At 40.8% G+C, this 18623-nt stretch overlaps 1 protein-coding gene across 9 annotated transcripts in view; it reads left to right on the forward strand.

The window, feature by feature from the left end:
- Window positions 1-31: 31 nt before the first annotated feature.
- The window catches only part of LIG4 (DNA ligase 4), a 73275-nt gene continuing 54683 nt past the window's right edge, over window positions 32-18623 (forward strand). For 3 of the 9 annotated variants that reach the window (XR_004299185.1, XR_004299188.1, XR_004299187.1), the window contains exons 1-2: window positions 32-148; window positions 2355-2614. Coding sequence is in view for 5 of the 9 variants with exons in the window: in XM_032402634.1 (XP_032258525.1) it covers window positions 6379-9114 (2736 nt within the window). In the remaining 4 variants the exon portion in view is untranslated. The other 6 variants (XM_032402634.1, XR_004299186.1, XM_032402633.1 and 3 more) reach the window with 6 other exon arrangements.

An 18623-nucleotide genomic window follows, 5' to 3' on the forward strand; every position in this document is an offset into this window, starting at 1 on the left:
GCGGGGGGAGTCCCCGCGACGGTGGCCCAAAGGGACAAGCTACCTTGGAGCTTGGTCCCCGGCGTACTGGAGCTCGCTGTAGGCTACCCGGTGGTTTCTGCGCCGGGGGCCCCTGGAGGCCTTCCGCCCCTCATCCGAGGTCCCCAGGGTGAGTGTTGGTAACGCACCAGATTTCCCTTCGGGACACAGTTCTAAGCGTGCACACAAATAAGTATTAATTACATAAGAAAGCGTGTCTGCCTAATAGAATTATGAGGGTATTAGAGTGTGTTCCTCTAAGTACTTAGAAGGCGCGCATAACTCATTTTGTTTCTGTTTTCTCCCAACCCTGCCCTCTCCTACCTCTATCAGAGGCCTGAACCTGGGGAGATTTAGAGAAAAAGAATGCAAAATTGTCTTATTTTTAAAATTTTACAAAAGCACAAGACCGGGGGAACATTCCTAGAGCCCAGGTCCTGGGAAGTGGCCACACAAATGGGCCCTTGAAGCTGGTGTTTTATTAGCTTCACTGTCTTTTTCTTTTTTAAGATTTTATTTATTTATTTTGAGAGAAAGCACAAGTGGGGTGAGGGGCAGAGGGAGAGAGAGAGAGAGAGAGAGAGAGAAAGAATCTCAAGCAGACTCCCTGCAGAGCATGGAGCCCAACTCAGGGCTCCATCTCACCACCCTGAGGTCATGACCTGAGCTGAAATCAAGAGTCGGAGGCTTAACCAACTGAGGCACCCAGGCACCCCTCATTATCGTCACTATCAACCCTCCTGGGCACCAAGTTGTACTAAATTGTTTTTCTACAGATGTCTGTCCCCCTCCCTCATTCATTCCCTATTCTCTGTACCCTATTTTATACATATACAAAGAATATTTCATATTTAAAAACAAACATGTATCCTCCATCAGATGGAGAGCTCCAGGTCATAAGCTCTCGATAATAGCTTCTTGTTGTTTGTCGCCTAATAAATGCCAGGCACTAAGGTAGACTACTTAAATAAATAAACTAATAATCACAGCAATTCTAGAAGATACTTAATGAAAAACCTCTGATTATCTTTGAACCAAGCATTAGAAAAGCTAAAATATCATGGTAAATTGGAGATGAAGATTTGAATTAATTTGGAGTTTGGTTTCATAATCCATGGTTCTTCTCATATCAAAAATATAAAGTACAAACTCTGACATTGTAGGAGCTCAGTAGATGCTGAACAAGGTGCAAATGTGCACAGACAAATGCCTTTCATAAGATGGGCAACTGTGGGGGGTCCTTTACCAATACTGTTGGGTGTTACTCCAAAACAAATTGATAATTAACTTGAATAGTAGGTAGAGAAATTACCATCACAAGAGTATCATGTGACTTTAAAACTTCATAGCTAATTTCAGAGAAATGTTTGGATAACTTAGGTGAATTAGACATACAAGGAAATTCACTGAATGTTGTTGGGCTAGAAGGAGCCCTAAGTCTAGCTCTACTACAAACCAATACTGTGAATTAAATAAGTGTCAGTTTTGTAAAATGAAATTTTTGTACACTAAGTGCTCCTAAGGGCACTTAACAGCTCTAAAATGTTCTCAGAGTCTGTTGCAGCAAAATACCACTTTCTTAAAATACCACATCTTAAAGCAACAGTATTTTATGCTAAGAGGAAATAATTATAAAAGCTGTTTCCCCCATCGTCATGGATAATTTCTCAATTCTCCATGAAAGAAAACAAACCATAACAAAATATTGGTAGAAATCAACAGCTCCTGGAACAGAAGGACTAAGTTTGTTTTCATCTCAATCTTGAATGCCTAGCACAATTACTGTATTGGTGCTGAATAAAGGTTTGCCAAATAATTTTATTTTGAATCCTTGAACAGACACTTAGAAGAGTCCATAGTTGATTTCTGGGCATGCAACTCTTTATGTCTGTATTAAGAATTATATATTATGTGTTTTTATGAATTATGTATTTCTGTATTAAGAGATAAGAACTCACGTCAAAGTTGTACCGTTGTGAGAAACAAATAGGAAAGGACAGCCTTAGGCAATTTTGCAAAAGCCTATTTTTCCATTTAAAGTAAACAGCAGATGTTTTGGGAGGGAAGATGCCCTTTTCAGTCCTGGGCATTTTCACAACCCACCAGTGAGATGAGTGTTGGTACCACTGTTTACAGACAGAGAACAGAACTCTATGAGGCTGTCCCTTGCTAGTGAGCAGGCCTAGCAGAGAGAGGACTAGGTTCATGGTCCAAGTAAGGAGCTAGTACACAAAGTACTCTCGGTTCTTGCTCAGAGAGGAAATCCACTCTCATGGGTCAACCACTAGCAAAGAGCACCTGCTGCTTTGGGAGGCTAACGGAAGTTGTGTTTGTAGTCACACTGTTACCAGGGCTCCCTGGAGTCCTCAGCCTTCCAAGGCGCGCCCCTGCTCATCCCGAGCGTCACTGCGCCTGCGCACATCGTCCATATGACGTCACGGCCAGGAGCTGCGACTGCGTCTGCGCACGTCATCTTCGTGATGTCAGGGCCTCCCTGGCCTTCAGTGGCGACTGCGTATGCGCCCGGAGCAGCTGGCGGAACATCTCCTCGGGCGCGGCTTCCGGTTTGGTGACAGCACCTGCGGCTCCGCTTCTGGTAGGACGTCTGTGTGGCGGCGCGGCTGGGGAGGGGCCTCGGAGTCCACGGGGCGAGCCGGAGGGCAAGTCCGGGCAGGCGGAGGCCGCGCCAGGGTGACCAGGGCGGGAGGGCGCCGGCCCTCGTCTTCTCAGCCCAGCAAATGCTTATGGTCTTCAAAGTTGGTTTTTCTTGTTTCGGGACAAAAAGTCTTTCAGCCCCTCCGCCCCTCCCGGCGTCACAGGTGCAGGGCCCGGGCCACCTTGGCGACGGCGCTGCGTTAGAAGGCGGGCCTTCGGTTTGGGGGTTCTTGATCTAGACCCCCACGGTTGGACTCGGGCGAGGGGGCTGGGGTTCGTCCGCGTCTGCCTCGCAGAGAGTGTGTTGGGGCTGTGATGGCGCGGTCACAGACGTTCTGATTCCGGGACCCCTCCTCCCCAAGCCGGTGGGGACCCTCGGGCTCAAGGAGGTAACGGGATCCTCCCCCGCGGCGGGGATTCACCCGGGATCCGTGGCGGGTTTCCTTGGGGTGCGGGTGGGGGGCGGAGGAGTGGTGTGGGCCCTCCGGTGGTGGTGCAGGCGTGTTCCGGTGGAGTCGGCAGAGATCCTGGAGCCTTGTTTCTCTTCTTACGTTCCGGCTCCCACCGCCTTCTGGCCTTTTCCTTCCACAGCTTCCTTTCTGCTGAGATTCTCCCCGATTGTCACAAGTGCTGTGGGCGGGAGGCTACCGTAAACCCTTCGTCTCTTCGGGAAGCGCATCGTCTCGTCGGGGGGTGCAGGGAGGAAACTGAAGTTGTCCCAGTCACTTTCTCTCCAATAAAATACCTCTGAATCATACTCACGGAGTCATCATAATCACCTTGCTAGTACGTTTTGTTGTGTCACTTTAGGACAATATGGGCAGCAGCTGAATGGACGATGAGTCATTTTTCTATGCTAATTGTATTCATTCTCTTGAGTGTTTTGCTTATGTTTATCAAAGAGTAAAGCGTACCCCTGCCTTATTTCCTTAATATTTTGTAATACTTATATTTTAAATATTACTTTCATCAACAAGCATTATGGTACTGAATTAACCAAGGATTTGCTAACTGCCAAGTACTGTGTTAAGCACCTTGTGTAAATATCTGATGTCGTCCTCATCTTACCCTCTACAGTTATTAACCCCATTTTAGACTTATGGAAACTGACTCTTAGAGAAATTATGTGGTTGCCCCATGTCACACAGCTATTAAGTGTTGAGTCCACAGTTGAACTCACACTTATTGGACTCGAGAGCCTGAACCCTAACCACAAACTGTTTTGTTTTTTCACAAATCAAAAACATCAGCTAAATAGCTCAGAATCCAGAAAATAAAATTAGAGAATGTTTAAAAGGAAATCCTTTTATGTTTGATGTTTAAAGGAAATCCTAATATTTGACTTTTTTTATACAATTTTATTTTTATTTTCTTGTACAGTTTGACACTTGATTTTAGCCAAAAGGCCGAGAAGCGATTTTCCTGTACAATTTTAATGAGTAAAAATTTTAAGTCTATTCATTTTATACCAATTTTGGAACCCTTGTTATATTTATAGCAGTTTTGGCATACATGTGTAACCTAGATTTCAGTGTTGTTATAAAGTAATTTGAGTCTTTGCCTGGAACTTGTTGAGGGAAACTGAGACCGAGTGGAACATTCAGATAGATCAGAAACTGTACACCCATCTTGAACATTCCAAGAAGTATTTCTTAACATTCTTTGTTTTATGTACATACTGTATGTGATTTGTAAACATAACATTATATACCATAATGTACTGACTTGAGAGAGAGCATGTTTGGAGAGGTAGACAGTAAACATATATAAGCAGGTGGTTCAGTCGGTTATGCAAATGAGGCAGAGGAAGCAGTTACTGTATTCAAAGGGAAAAGTCTCAGGAAAGTGGTCTCTCATGGGTTTGTCTCTTGGTCTAACTGACTCCCTGGAAGTTGAGTTTCCTTTGTCAGGCATTAGACTGAGAAGTGCGGCCTTTTTCCCGAAAGGCCACCAAGTGGCTGCTGTGAAACTTTCCCAGTGCAGTCATAGCTGCTAAATGTTTCTGACCACACTGAATCCCACGAGGCTCACTGTGGCGGGGAGTGGGGTGGTGTATGACCAGCCCCTGGCCTTTCCTAGTGTGCTTCTCCAGGAACTCAACTCTAGGTGCTCAGTAATTCATTCCACAAACAAACCTACTACATGCCAGGCGCTCCTGGCCTCCAGAGACCGCAGTGTGGAAACCGTGGTACCATGAGCAGCCGTTGGATTTCTTGTGCCAGCTATCAGGCGGTGCAGCCTTGTGCTCTTGGTGTGTGCTGTCCTGTTTGCTGCCGTGGGTGATCTCATGGTCTCGGAGACTGCAGTGGATCTCCCTGCTCTCTAGGCGACATAGGGATGTGCCAGGAGGTGTCTGAAACCGCAAGATGGGACACGGTTTATATTCCTGGAACGCACATTTTTACTTGAAGTCTTTTTTGGAAAAGTTAGTTGATTTTAATGTTACATAGTTTAAATCATATAATAGCTCTGATATCTTGTAGATTCTAATAGAATTTGCTGGGGCGCCTGGGTGGCTCGGTTGGTTAAGCGTCCGACTCCTGATTTTGGCTCAGGTCATGATCTCAGGGTGTGAGATGGAGCCCCATGTCGGGCTCCGCACTGGGCATGGAGCCTGTTTACGATTCTCTCTCTCTCCTGCTCCCTCTGCCCCTCCCCCCTCTAAAAAATTTGCATGAATATTTAAGACTTCAAAGAAATTTCACACTTGTGACCACTTTAGGAAACAGTCTAGACCCTAACCCAGCAAGGTACCTGTTATTTCCTCTCTGACTTTAGAAGATGCTTCAGTGAAAAGTTCTGCCTCATGACATTTTACTTTTGTTAAAACACAGCATTTTGTAATTAGTTCCTATTATATCCCGTCTCTCTTTACAGAATGTATGCTCTCTTAAGGCAGAAACACACTGTGTTTGCCCATAGTATGGTGCATGGCTCATATGTAGTCAGTAAATTGTTGGGAGGCAAATGGCATGTGAATATGAACAAAAAAGTGTACTAATGAGCTTAAGTTTATGAAGCTATTAAGTAACTATGATAAAATAGAGTTAAAAGAGATAGGTCAAGTAAGGATTTCATGGGGAAGGGTATTTTGAGTGGGGTTTTGAACACGAGTGATTTGGCATAGCTAGCAGTGAAATGAAAGTAAACACAGACGTGGGCTTTGTTTACCTTTTTTTTTTTTTGGTGAACTCCTACCAATGTAAGAGTTCAAACTTCCTGCAAAGCCGAGTTTCAATTCAATGATTTGTTAAAAACGTCTGTTTCTGATGCTGTGTGGTACTCTGACAGAAAAGGAGGAGAAATGTAAGTCAGAAGCCCAGAAATGAAATGAATTGAGCCTTGTTTTTCTGTTGTTGTTATTCCTTTTCACGACGAGCTAAATAAGGAATGGAATCACTAATTCAACTGAAGTTAGAATTTAGGGAGAAAGGCAAAGTGGTCGATTTCAGTATTGTAAATGTAGCAAGAAGGGCTGGTGATACTTTTGATAATAAATACTAAATAGGATTGAAGTTTAAATGTAGAGATTGAAAAGAGACATAATTTCTAGCATTACTTCATTTTCATTTAGCGAACATTGATCACGAATGAGGCACTCTCTGTAAAGGCTTTACATGAACTATTTAGTTGAAATTTGTCTCTTATTGAAAGTTATTCTCTTTTTGCCTTATTAGTTAAACCAGAGGATTGATCACCACCTCCATGGCTGCCTCACAGACTTCACAAACTGTTGCATCTCACGTTCCTTTTGCAGACTTGTGTTCGACTTTAGAACGAATACAGAGAAGTAAAGGACGTGCTGAAAAAATCAGACACTTCAGGGAATTTTTAGATTCTTGGAGAAGATTTCACGATGCCCTTCATAAGAACCAAAAAGATGTCAGGGACTCCTTTTATCCAGCAATGAGACTTATTCTTCCTCAGCTAGAAAGAGAGAGAATGGCCTACGGAATCAAAGAAACTATGCTTGCTAAACTTTATATCGAATTGCTTAATTTACCTAAAGAGGGAAAAGACGCCCTTAAACTTTTAAATTATAGAACGCCCACCAGGCCTCATGGAGATGCTGGAGACTTTGCAACAATTGCATATTTTGTGTTGAAACCAAGATGCTTGCAGAAAGGAAGTTTAACCGTACAGCAGGTAAATGACATTTTAGACTCAATTGCCAGCAATAATTCTGCCAGAAGAAAGGACCTAATAAAGAAGAGTCTTCTTCAGCTAATAAGTCAGAGTTCAGCGCTGGAACAAAAGTGGCTTATACGGATGATTGTAAAGGACTTAAAACTTGGTTTCAGTGAGCAGTCTGTATTTTCTGTTTTCCATAATGATGCTGTGGAATTGCATAATGTCACCACAGATCTGGAAAAAGTCTGTAGGCAACTGCATGATCCTTCCATAGGACTCAGTGATATTTCCATCACTTTATTCTCTGCCTTTAAACCAATGCTGGCGGCTATAGCAGATATTGAGCGCATCGAGAGGGACATGAAACACCAGAGTTTCTACATTGAAACCAAGCTGGACGGTGAGCGGATGCAGATGCACAAACAGGGGGATGCGTATCAGTACTTCTCCCGAAATGGTTTTAACTATACGGATCAGTTCGGCGATTCTCCCCGGGAAGGTTCCCTCACGCCGTTCATTCACAGCGCATTCAAAACAGACCTAGAAATCTGTATCCTGGATGGAGAGATGATGGCCTTCAACCCTAACACACAGACTTTTATGCAAAAGGGCAATAAGTTTGATATCAAAAGAATGGTGGAGGATTCTGATCTGCAGACTTGTTATTGTGTGTTTGATGTACTGATGGTTAATAATAAAAAGCTAGGGCGTGAAACCCTGAAAAAGAGGTATGAAATTCTTACTAGTGTTTTTACACCAGTACCAGGTAGAATAGAAATAGTGCAAAAAACACAAGCTCATACTCAGAAAGAAGTGATCGATGCTTTGAATGAAGCCATAGATAAAAGGGAAGAGGGAATCATGATAAAACAGCCTCTGTCTATTTACAAGCCAGACAAAAGAGGCGAAGGATGGTTGAAAATTAAACCAGAGTACGTGGACGGGCTGATGGATGAGCTGGACATCTTAATTGTCGGGGGCTACTGGGGTAAAGGTTCCCGAGGTGGGATGATGTCTCATTTTTTGTGTGCTATAGCAGAGAAGCCTCCTCCTGGTGAAAAACCGTCAGTGTTTCATACTCTGTGTCGTGTTGGTTCGGGTTATACCATGAAAGAGCTGTACGATCTGGGTTTGAAATTGGCCCAACATTGGAAGCCTTTTCATAAAAAAGCTCCACCAAGCAGCATTTTGTGTGGAACAGAGAAGCCTGAGGTGTACATCGAGCCTTGTCATTCTGTCATTGTTCAAGTTAAGGCCACAGAGATCGTCTCCAGCGATATGTACAAAGCTGGCTGCACATTGCGTTTTCCACGAATCGAGAAGATAAGAGAAGACAAAGAGTGGCACGAATGCACCACCCTGGATGACTTAGAACAGCTTCGTGGGAAAGCATCGGGAAAGCTTGCGTCCAAACACCTTTACATAGGTGGCGATGATGAACCACAGGAAAAGAAGAGGAAAGCTGCCCCGAAGGTGAAGAAAGTTATTGGAATTATCGAGCACTTAAAAGCACCCAACCTTTCTAATGTAAACAAAGTTTCTAATGTATTTGAAGATGTGGAGTTTTGTGTCATGAGCGGAACGGACAGCCATCCGAAGCCTGATCTGGAGAACAGAATTGCAGAATTTGGTGGTTATATAGTACAAAATCCAGGCCCAGACACATACTGCGTGATTGCAGGGTCCGAGAACATCAGAGTGAAAAACATAATTTCTTCGAATAAACATGATGTTGTCAAGCCCGAGTGGCTGTTGGAGTGTTTTAAGACCAAAAGCTGCGTGCCGTGGCAGCCTCACTTTATGATTCACATGTGCCCGTCAACAAAGGAACACTTTGCCCGTGAATATGACCGTTATGGTGACAGTTATTTTGTTGATACAGATCTGAACCAACTGAAGGAAGTGTTCTCAGGAATTAAAAATTCCAGCGCACAAACTCCTGGAGAAATGGCTTCTGTGATTGCTAATTTAGAGTATCGGTATTCCTGGGACCGTTCCCCTCTCAGTATGTTTCGACACCACAGTATTTATTTGGATTTGTATGCTGTTATTAATGACTTGAGTACCCAAATCGAGGGAACGAGATTAGCTGTTACAGCTCTGGAGCTTCGATTTCATGGAGCCAAAGTAGTTTCTCGTTTAGCTCAGGGAGTGTCTCATGTAATCATTGGGGAGGATCAGAGTCGTGTTGCAGATTTAAAAGCTTTTCGCAGAACTCTTAAGAGAAAGTTTAAAATCCTGCGACAAGATTGGGTAACTGATTCAATAGACAAGTGTGAGTTGCAGGAGGAAAATCTATATTTGGTTTAAAGCTAGCTTTTCTAGTGAGGAAAGCCTCATTGTAACAGGTGGTCATGATAAAATATTAAACGACATTTTATTTTTATCCCTTAAAATTTATGCTTAAACAGTATTATTAGATATAGAAAAACAATAATTTTAACTTTTGAGATAGATAAAACACTGAATGGACCAAGGCCAAGAAAGAAAAAATTCTTTTAGAGGTGTAGTATTTAATGACTTTTAAAACCAAGATGAAATAAATAGTTTCAAGAAGGGACATTTATATAATATCCCTATAGAAATCGAGAATTTTGACTCAAGTATTAATAAAATACATTCAGAAGCTTTTAGAGTCATTAAAAGCATTGATCTAAGTGGATTTTCTGAGGTCAAAATTTTAATAGTTTTTATCTAGTAAAAGCATTGCAAGAAAGAAGCAGAATTGTTACAATTGGACTTGTAAAAAATATGTCTTTTAAATTGAAGGCTGAAATTCTTTTAAGTGTGAAATGTAAACAAATTTATTTTTTAAGGTTAAGGGCAAGCTCATGAATAAAACCTTGTTAATGATGTCATTAGGTAAATTAGGAGAAATAACTTAAAATTAGATGAATTTAATTAAAAGAAACTTGCAGTTTTAAAAGTACTTGGCCCACATTTATTTTTTTTCTAAAACAGCGTGTTTTGAAGAGAGTGTTTTTATGTGAACTGTACTCCAGAATAAATCGTATTCACAAAGAGTGATTTTCCTAGATGTAATCCATTGAGTACATGTCAAGATGGCATGCGTTGTAACTTCCGTTACAGAGAGGTAAATTGCTCTATTTAAAATGATTTTTATCTTTAGATTATTTAAACTCAGTATGTATAATATGTATTATGTCTGGATTTATATACCAAATTTTAGAATAGTCTTTCATTTTGAAAAATATGTTTTCATGACACCTTTGCAATACTTGAAATGTGGTACCCAAGGAATTATTATTATTATTTGTAAGTAATTTGAAATTTTATCGAAACAGTGCAACAAATGTTATATTTCTTAATTTAAATAAAATATTTAATATACTATTAAAATTTATGATGTATTTATTTTAAAACAATAATAGTTATTTCAGTCAGATATTATTGGTATCAATATAATTTTTGACTGATTCAAATCAGTTTCTTATTTGAGGTCCTTTGTATTTCGTATTGCTGAATGAACTTTATTAAAAATTTAAACTTGTGGGGCACCTGGGTGGCTCAGTCAGTGAAGCGTCTGCCTTCGGCTCAGGTCATGATCCCAGGGTCCTGGGATTGAGCCCTGCATAGGCTCCCTGCTCCGCAGGGAGTCTGCTTCTCCCTCTCCCTCTGCTCCTCTCCTTGCTTGTGCTCTCTCTCACACTCTCTCTCAAATAAATAAATAAAATCTTTAAAAAAATTTTAAACTTATATATTTTTATAATACCTATTGAGAAAAACTACAAAACAGATACCAGTAAGGGTAATAGGGGAGAAAAGTACATAATTTTACCACCAAAGATAGTAACATTCACTATTTTAGGTTATTGGTAGTAAGGAAAGTGCAAAATACATTATTTACAGTGTAACAGATAAGTATAAAACTGTAATGCTTTATTTGATCAGCTTTTCTCAATGGGAGAATTACAGGTCACTAAAGTAGACCTACATCACTTTAAATTGTACACTATTGAATGTAGTGTAATGTGTTCAGCTAGGCCATTATTGTTCGATTTACAGATTATTTGACCCCGCCACCGTCCCTCTGCCCCACCTTTTTGTTTTCCTAGTGAGCATTATGATAAATCTGTATCATGGTCTGTGTATTCTAGTCCTGTTTGTTCCTTATACGTTCTTAGAATGGAATTGCTGATTCAAAGTTATGTATTTTTTAGTAAATTGCTATGCATTTATGTAAATTTGATATGCAAAAATGCCTTTCTAGATTCTTCTCATCTCTAAATGTTGGAGAGTTCAGTTTCTTAGTACTGGACCTATTCTCTATCTTTATTCACTCCTTGGCTTTAAATATGCTGATACCTCCCACATGTTTTTAGCCCTGAGTTCTTTGCTGAGCTCGGGTTCATGTATCTATCCACATAACATCTCCACATGAAGTCTAATGAGCCTCTCATACTTAATATGTCTAACTATATTTATCATAGCAAAATTTTAAAATGCAAAAGAGCATAGTATAATGAACCTGCATGTGCACAGTGTGAGCAATTGTCAATGATCCATCTTTTTCATATTTACAGACCTCTGGGTTATTTTGCAGTCACTTAGATTACCTAACTTAATTTACCAAGTATTCCATAGAGAACTCTGGATTTCTTGAATACACTTACACTCTTTCCCAGTGTTCCCCTCCTCACTACATGGTGCATCTGTCCACCCCGCTGCTCAAGCTGAAAACCATGGAGCCCTCCTCGGCCCCCTCTGTTCTCGTATTTCCAATACACAGAGAATCTTGTTGGCTAGACTTTCCAAATAGTCCAGAATATGACCCCTCAGCAGGCTCCCCAGTAACCACAGCCTGCCCTGTTACTCACTGGACTACGATCACCTTCCTTTCTGCACTGTCATCACTGCTCTCCAGGACGCCATTTGTACTTTTAAAGATGCAGTCAATTCATTTTCCTCCACTAGCCAAAACTACTGAATCACCATCACTCACAACTTCCAAAGTCTTCTAAATGGCCTGTTGGACCTGGCCATGACAAGCTATCTTCCGTTAGCTCTCTGACTTGATTTCCTACCAGGGACCCCCTTGCTCACCATACTGGAGTCTCACTGGTCTATGTGCTTTTCCTTTTCACTTCATCCAGGTCTCTCACAGTTTGCCCCACTCACATCCCCAACACTCACTATCCCTTCACTCTGCTTTATTTTCTCCAAGGCACTGTATCTTTGTTTCTTACCACTAGAATACAAATTCCACAAATGAAGACTTGGTGTGTTTTGTTCACTGTTGTAATCGGTCACTCAATAAATATTAATGGAATAACTCCTCTGAATCAGATGGAAAATCCTACTTTGCTCTTCACCAAGGCCATGGGTTCTTGCCAGAAAGCAGGACAAGATATTTACCGTTCAAGAACTCCGCCTTTTTCTGCACCATGATGACTTCTCACCATCCTGAACGAGTTCATATCTTTAGGCTGATGGCACCTTCTTTGAAAGTCAGGTGGCTACCCTAGCTGCTTCATAGTCATGCGCTTTGCCTGACATTGGAGTGGACAGGGCTGATGGGGAACCTTGGAATTCTCACTTTGGGGGAAATAGGTTGAGCATAGCTTTAAAATATCTAATATGGAATTCCCGGAGCACTAGAGCTATTTTATAAACCATCTCCATTCAGTTTCAACCAATGTATATTAAGTTCTTATTCTCTTTGACAGTCACATGAGCAAAAAAAAAAAAAAAAAAGAAAAAGCCTCCGCCTTCAAGGAACTCACAGAGTACCGAAAGATAAGGATAATTGGAATACAAAAGATAAGTGCTTTCCTAGTTAAAGGAAAGATGGATTCCCTGGAAAGCTGTAGTGAAAAGAATACAAGCTTTTAGAATCTAGTTATCCTGGGCTCGGTTCCACTTCTGCCACCAATTATCTGTTATTTGAGCAAATCACAACCTCTTTGAACCTTCGTTTCTAAACTTTCAAATGGAAACAGTATCTATCTCACCCAGAATGTTTGAGGACAGACTTATAGCACCCAACATACAGAAAGGCCCCTCCAGCTTTTATCACCTGCTCTTACCTGGGCCTTTCCAGAGGAGGTTAATTACACCAATGGGGGTTAATAAGTGAGTGGATTCTGGAACCGTAAGTTGAATTCCCTCAGACATAGTGGTATGGAGGGTTTTTCCTGGCAGAGGGAAGATAATAAATACAGGCATGGGGAGAACAAAAATTCAGGGGAGAATGTTTGCAAAATACTCAGATTTAGGTGGGAGGGTAAGATATAGGTACCTTAGGATAGATTTTGAAAGATTTTATTTTTAAGGTTTTTTTTACTTCATTTATTTGAGAGAGCATGAGAGCGCGTGAGCAGGGGAGAGCGGCAGAGGGAGAGGCAGAAGCACACGCCTGGCTGAGGAGGAAGCCCGATTCGAGACTATATCCCAGGACCCTGGGACCTTGACCTGAGCTGAAGGCAGACGCTTAACTGACTGAGCCAGCCAGGAGCCCCTTGAAAGATTTTGAATGCCACACTGCAGAGTACGAGTTGCATCTGGTGCTCAAGAAAAATGCATTGAAGAATTTTAAGCAAGATATTTCAGGCTCCCCTCTAAGGCTTATTTCTTGATTCCCCCATCTTAGTTCAAGTTCATGTAACAAAAATACCATCAACCAAGGGGCTTAAACAACAAACATTTATTTCTCACAGTTCTGGAGGCTGGAAGTCTGAGATCAAGGTGCCAGCATGGTTGGGTGAGGGGCGTCTTCCAGATTGCAGACTTCTTGTTGCATCTTACCTGGCGGAGGGCAGTAATCTCACTCATGGAGGCTCCCCCCTCATGACTTAAACTCCTTCCAAAATGACTACCTCCGAATAGCATCACCTTTCGGGGTTAGGATTTCAACATATGGATTTGGGGGAGGGGGCACACAAACATTCAGACCACAGCAGTGATTTTGTAGAATAAGAAAGTTTTATTTAAATGCAAATTTGTCTTCCTATTTGAGGGCCTGCAGCTCAGTATTCTTGAGCTTCTATTGCTGACCACGCTCTCTTCACATACATTGTTGTAAAGACTAAATGTATTTTAAAAGACCTGATATAGTACCTGAGCCATGATGGTCTCTAAACAAATGCAGTTTCCCACTACTCTTCATCTCTGCTTTTTCTCTGGCAGATACATACCAGGGAAAATCCAAATAGCCAAATCAGTGTTTGGTCAAAACTGATTTTTTCCCTTGATCTATAGTGATGACATTAAACAGTCATTTAACTATTATTCAGGGTATATGTCAGGTGTGATCTCAAGAAAATGATGTATGTTCCCCAAACCTATCGCCTAACCTCATTGGAGTTCCGTGTTGTCATTTGTTGAATGGTGTAAAGGACAGAGTGTTCTTAGGTCTCTCACGGCCCTAAAATTGTTACGTGTTTGTAACCTTTCATTTAGGGTTATCATGTACTGGTTGAATTTATTAAAAGCCTTTTTATGTCTATGGGAAGTTGTAGTGACAGTAGGATAATGACCTGATTCTATGTAAAATTTAATTCAATGAATGGTCTTCAATACATACTATGTCTCAAGCATTATAACAAATTTGGGGATTAAAAAGCAACATAAAAATAATAGACACCATGAAACATGAAATATGGTTTAAAATATGTTATATAACTTTAAATTCTTAAAATTTAACTTTCTAGGTTAAATTAATGATCCTAAATGTGTTGGGGATATCTCTTTATTTGGAACCTATTGTTTAGATAATTAATGAAAAATAGCCAAATATGTATTCTATTAAGGCATTATTAATTCTTAACATTACCCTCTTATACTTTTAGAATTATATTATATATATATATATATATATATATATATATGTATAAAGATCACATTGGCTGAAGACCTCAGTAGTGTTAAAGACTATTTTCACATATTTATAAAAGACATATGCTTGCTTGTATTTCTTTAGACTATTACCCAAATGCCAACAATATTAAAAATTTTGATTTGGGCAAAATGACACAAAAAGATGTATGAATGTCATGTAAGGACAGATGGCTCGCATCCTGGAGGCTTTCATTTCTTATGTATATTTTTTAGAATTCACTAGTAACTACAAATACTGTTAAAAGTCATGCAAAGAAGATTCTTTAGAAATGTGTGAAGTATCTGTCTAGACCTGTATACCTACTGATTTTCAGAGCCTGATGATGCTAACCTAAAAATTTGTGTATGTTTTTTAAATAGAATTTTAATTCCAGATACATCAAGATGGACCTGGGTCAAACCAAAGCAAGGCATCCTATTATTTCTGCCATGAAATGCAGTTACCCCTATAATTTTTACTCTGCTAGTAGACCTTACTGGTTTTATGTGTCATGGTAATTTTATCCCATCTCTTCCTTTCTTCTTGGAATTAAATAATAATTTTTAAATAATAGTGATATAAATAATGTCAAAGGACAAGTCAAACTTTTATGAAACTGTGGCACAACATATTAAAAATGGGATAACATGTTAAAGTATTTTTTTAAATGGATTCTTTTTGCTAGAAAAAATATAGACTTCATGATGATAATTACAAACTTATCAGTAGGATTTTCTTTCTTTTTTTTTTTTTAAAGATTTTATTTATTTATTTAACAGAGAGAGACAGCCAGAGAGAGAACACAGCAGGGTAAGTGGAAGAGAGAGAAGCAGGCTTCCCGCCAAGCAGGGAGCCCGATACGGGGCTCGATCCCAGGACCCTGGGACCATGACCTGAGCTGAAGGCAGACGCTTAATGACTGAGCCACCCAGGCGCCCCGGATTTTCTTTCTTTTTAAAAAAAAGATTTTATTTTTTTATTTGAGAGACAGAGTGAGTAAGAGAGAGAGAGCACATGAGCAGGGGCAGAGGGAGAGGGAGAAGCAGGCTCCCTACTGAGCAGAAAGCCTGACGCAGGGCTCAGTCCCAGGACTCTGGGATCATGACCTGAGCCAAAGGCAGATGCTTAACTGACTGAGCCACCAGGTGCCCCAGTAGGATTTTTGATATATCTGTAGATTAACTAGTTTTGTCATTCTTGCATCTTTCCTTTCACAGGCATGATCGCAAATGTAACATTTTGAAGTAGATTAAAAAGTAATTTAAATTCCTTCTTTAAGTGAGATTCTAGCAATTTCTTTTAGAGAGCAAGAGAGTGGTGGGGGAGGGGAGGCAGGGGAAGGAGAGAAAGAATCTCAAACAGGCTCCATGCCTAGCGTGGAGGCCAATGCCGGACTTGATCTCATGACCCTGAGATCATGACCTGAGCCAAAATCAAGAGTTGTATGCTTAACTGACTGAGCCAACTAGGCACCCTGATTCTAGCAATTTATTAGTATATTTTTAGCTACATAGATTAAAAACCTTAGAAATAGCTACAATACTTTCATTTGGCAAATGTATTTTGCACATGGGAGAGAGACAGAATCATTGAGGGTCAGAGGATGGACTTTCGTGGTCACAGTGTAAGGTGATCCCCATGATCCCTGCATAATCGTATTCACATCCTTGTACAATCTTCTCCCCTTGATTGTGGGCAGGCCCTGTGACTTACTTCTTATCAGGAGAAAATGACAAAGATGATAAATGGCACGCATGATTACATGATATTGTGTAAGTCAGTCTTACTAGCAGACGCTCCCTAGCCTCTCTGTCTCCCTTCGTCCCTGCGTCCCTCTTCCTCTTCCCTCTCTCCCTCTTTCCATCTCTTGTCCCTCTTTCTGTCTTTGCTGACTTTCACGGAAGTCAGCCGTCAAGGGCCCTGCAGCTGTGAGGAGCCGATGCTGCCACCGCCCTGAGAGCAGGGAGGCAAAGCCTTTTCCATTTGAGCCTCCAGTTGGAAATGCAGCAATAGAGACTGGTACACGTCTCATCATGCTCTCCTCTTCCTGAAAACCTTCGGTAATTAAGTAAGGAATTTATGTCAAAGTGCTAGCGGTGTTCAGTGCAGAAGGAGGCATTAAAGAAATACTTCCTCGTGCTCCATTTGCTCTGTAAGGCTTACTAGAAAAAAAAATCCAAATTGATTATAACACATTTAAATCCTGACTTCAATCTTGTCTTTCTCTGCTTAGCCAATTCCAGCCACACTGACTTACTACACTTTGCCCTTTCACCCTCCACGAATATCCTGTTTTCTCTTCAGAAATGCTCTCTTCGAGCACCTGCTGTGACAATCCCCCAATTTTAGATCCTATTCATCTTTGAAGAGCTGACATGCCATTTTTATCATGTGATCTGCCCCAGTTCCCTAGTCATATGCATCTCCTCCCTACCACCCAGGAACTTACCAATTTTGTGCTCCTTATAATTTTCTGCCTTAACATCTATTTATCTGATGTTATTTTTTGAGTAGCTCTTTGAGGATCTGAAGAATGCTGCATGAATCTCTTATGCTCTAGTGTGTCTTGTGTTTATGGAGGGTCATAAATATATTTGGAGTACAACAACACAGTGTTGCTTCACTACTTTCTTTTTTTTTTGAAACTTTCTTCCTTCCTTATGCGTAGTATCACTGTTGTTTTTAAGAGACTTTATACCGACACTTAGGACATCAGCGGTGTTCACTGCTTAAAGAGTCTCTGCTGGAAAAAAAAAACAACAAAAAACATGCAGGTATAATTTAGCGGTTGAGAGCACAGACTCTGGACACAAGGGGCCCGAGTCTGAATTCAGACTTCTGTACTTGGGAGAGCAATGCAACTTTTCTGTGCCTTCGTTTCCTCTTGTATAAAACAGGGTAAGAACAGCACCTAATTTATCAGGTTGTCTTGAGGACTAAGTGTATGTGTGTGTGTGCACGCATGTGCATGCCCGTGTGCATGGATGTGTCTTAGAACAATACTTGGAACACTGCATCATATAGGGTATTATTTTGTCCATAAGGTAGGAAGGGAAATAACAGGTGCAGGGGTTCTGTGATACATGGTAATAACAGAATGTGAATTGGAGAAAAGAACTGTTCTTGTAAGCGAAAACCTTCCAACAGGCAGTCAGTCATTCTTTGCCCTTTCTTCTACATAGTGGATCACAACTGAGGATGATTTTTACACACCCTCCTGCCCCCAGCCCCGGGGTTGGGCAGCATCTGGAGACGATTTGATTGTCAAGACTGAGGAAGCGCAACTGGCATATGGTGGGGCCAAGGGTGCTGTTCCATAGCCCACAGTGAACAGGAAAGTCCCCCACAGCAATTAACCAGATGAAAGGTTCCATCGTGTCGAAGTGGCGAAAGTTGTTCCAGAATCATGTGAAATGTGATGGGAGAAGACATTATATTATTTGTGAGTAATGCCTTCAGACCAGCCATAATCACAGCTTTATTGCGAGTCAGTTTTTCATTCATAAAACGAATGCTCATTCCTGCTTATTTCTTTTAAAGGGGTTAGTACGCAGGTTAATTAGTGTTTGCAAAGCCCTTTGAAGATGTAAAGTCCTACGTAAATGCTATTTATTATTAATTACCATTCCAGAAGACCTATGCTGTGACCCTGCTCCTTCACTAGCCCAGGCAAACCTCAAAGACCTGAGCGATACTGAATGATTTTTGGTAAGTTGGAACATTTATAATGAGAAAGATAGGCATCAGGGACATAAGCCAACTTTAGATGGCTGGGATATGACTGTATATAAATTGGCTCATTAAAATCAAGAAAACTATAGGTTTTGCTTTGGGGTCTGTTGGCTAAATTGGAGTAAATTTCTTCCAACCTTGCAACACTATATATAGCAAGGGAGAGTGGTAGCCAGAATCCATAATACAACTTTAATGATTATGAAGAAACAAAAATAATTCATAGGAAAAATTATATTATATTATTATA

This window comes from Phoca vitulina, unplaced genomic scaffold (assembly GCF_004348235.1).
Source record: "Phoca vitulina isolate PV1807 unplaced genomic scaffold, GSC_HSeal_1.0 scaffold5, whole genome shotgun sequence".
Taxonomy (NCBI): domain Eukaryota; kingdom Metazoa; phylum Chordata; class Mammalia; order Carnivora; family Phocidae; genus Phoca; species Phoca vitulina.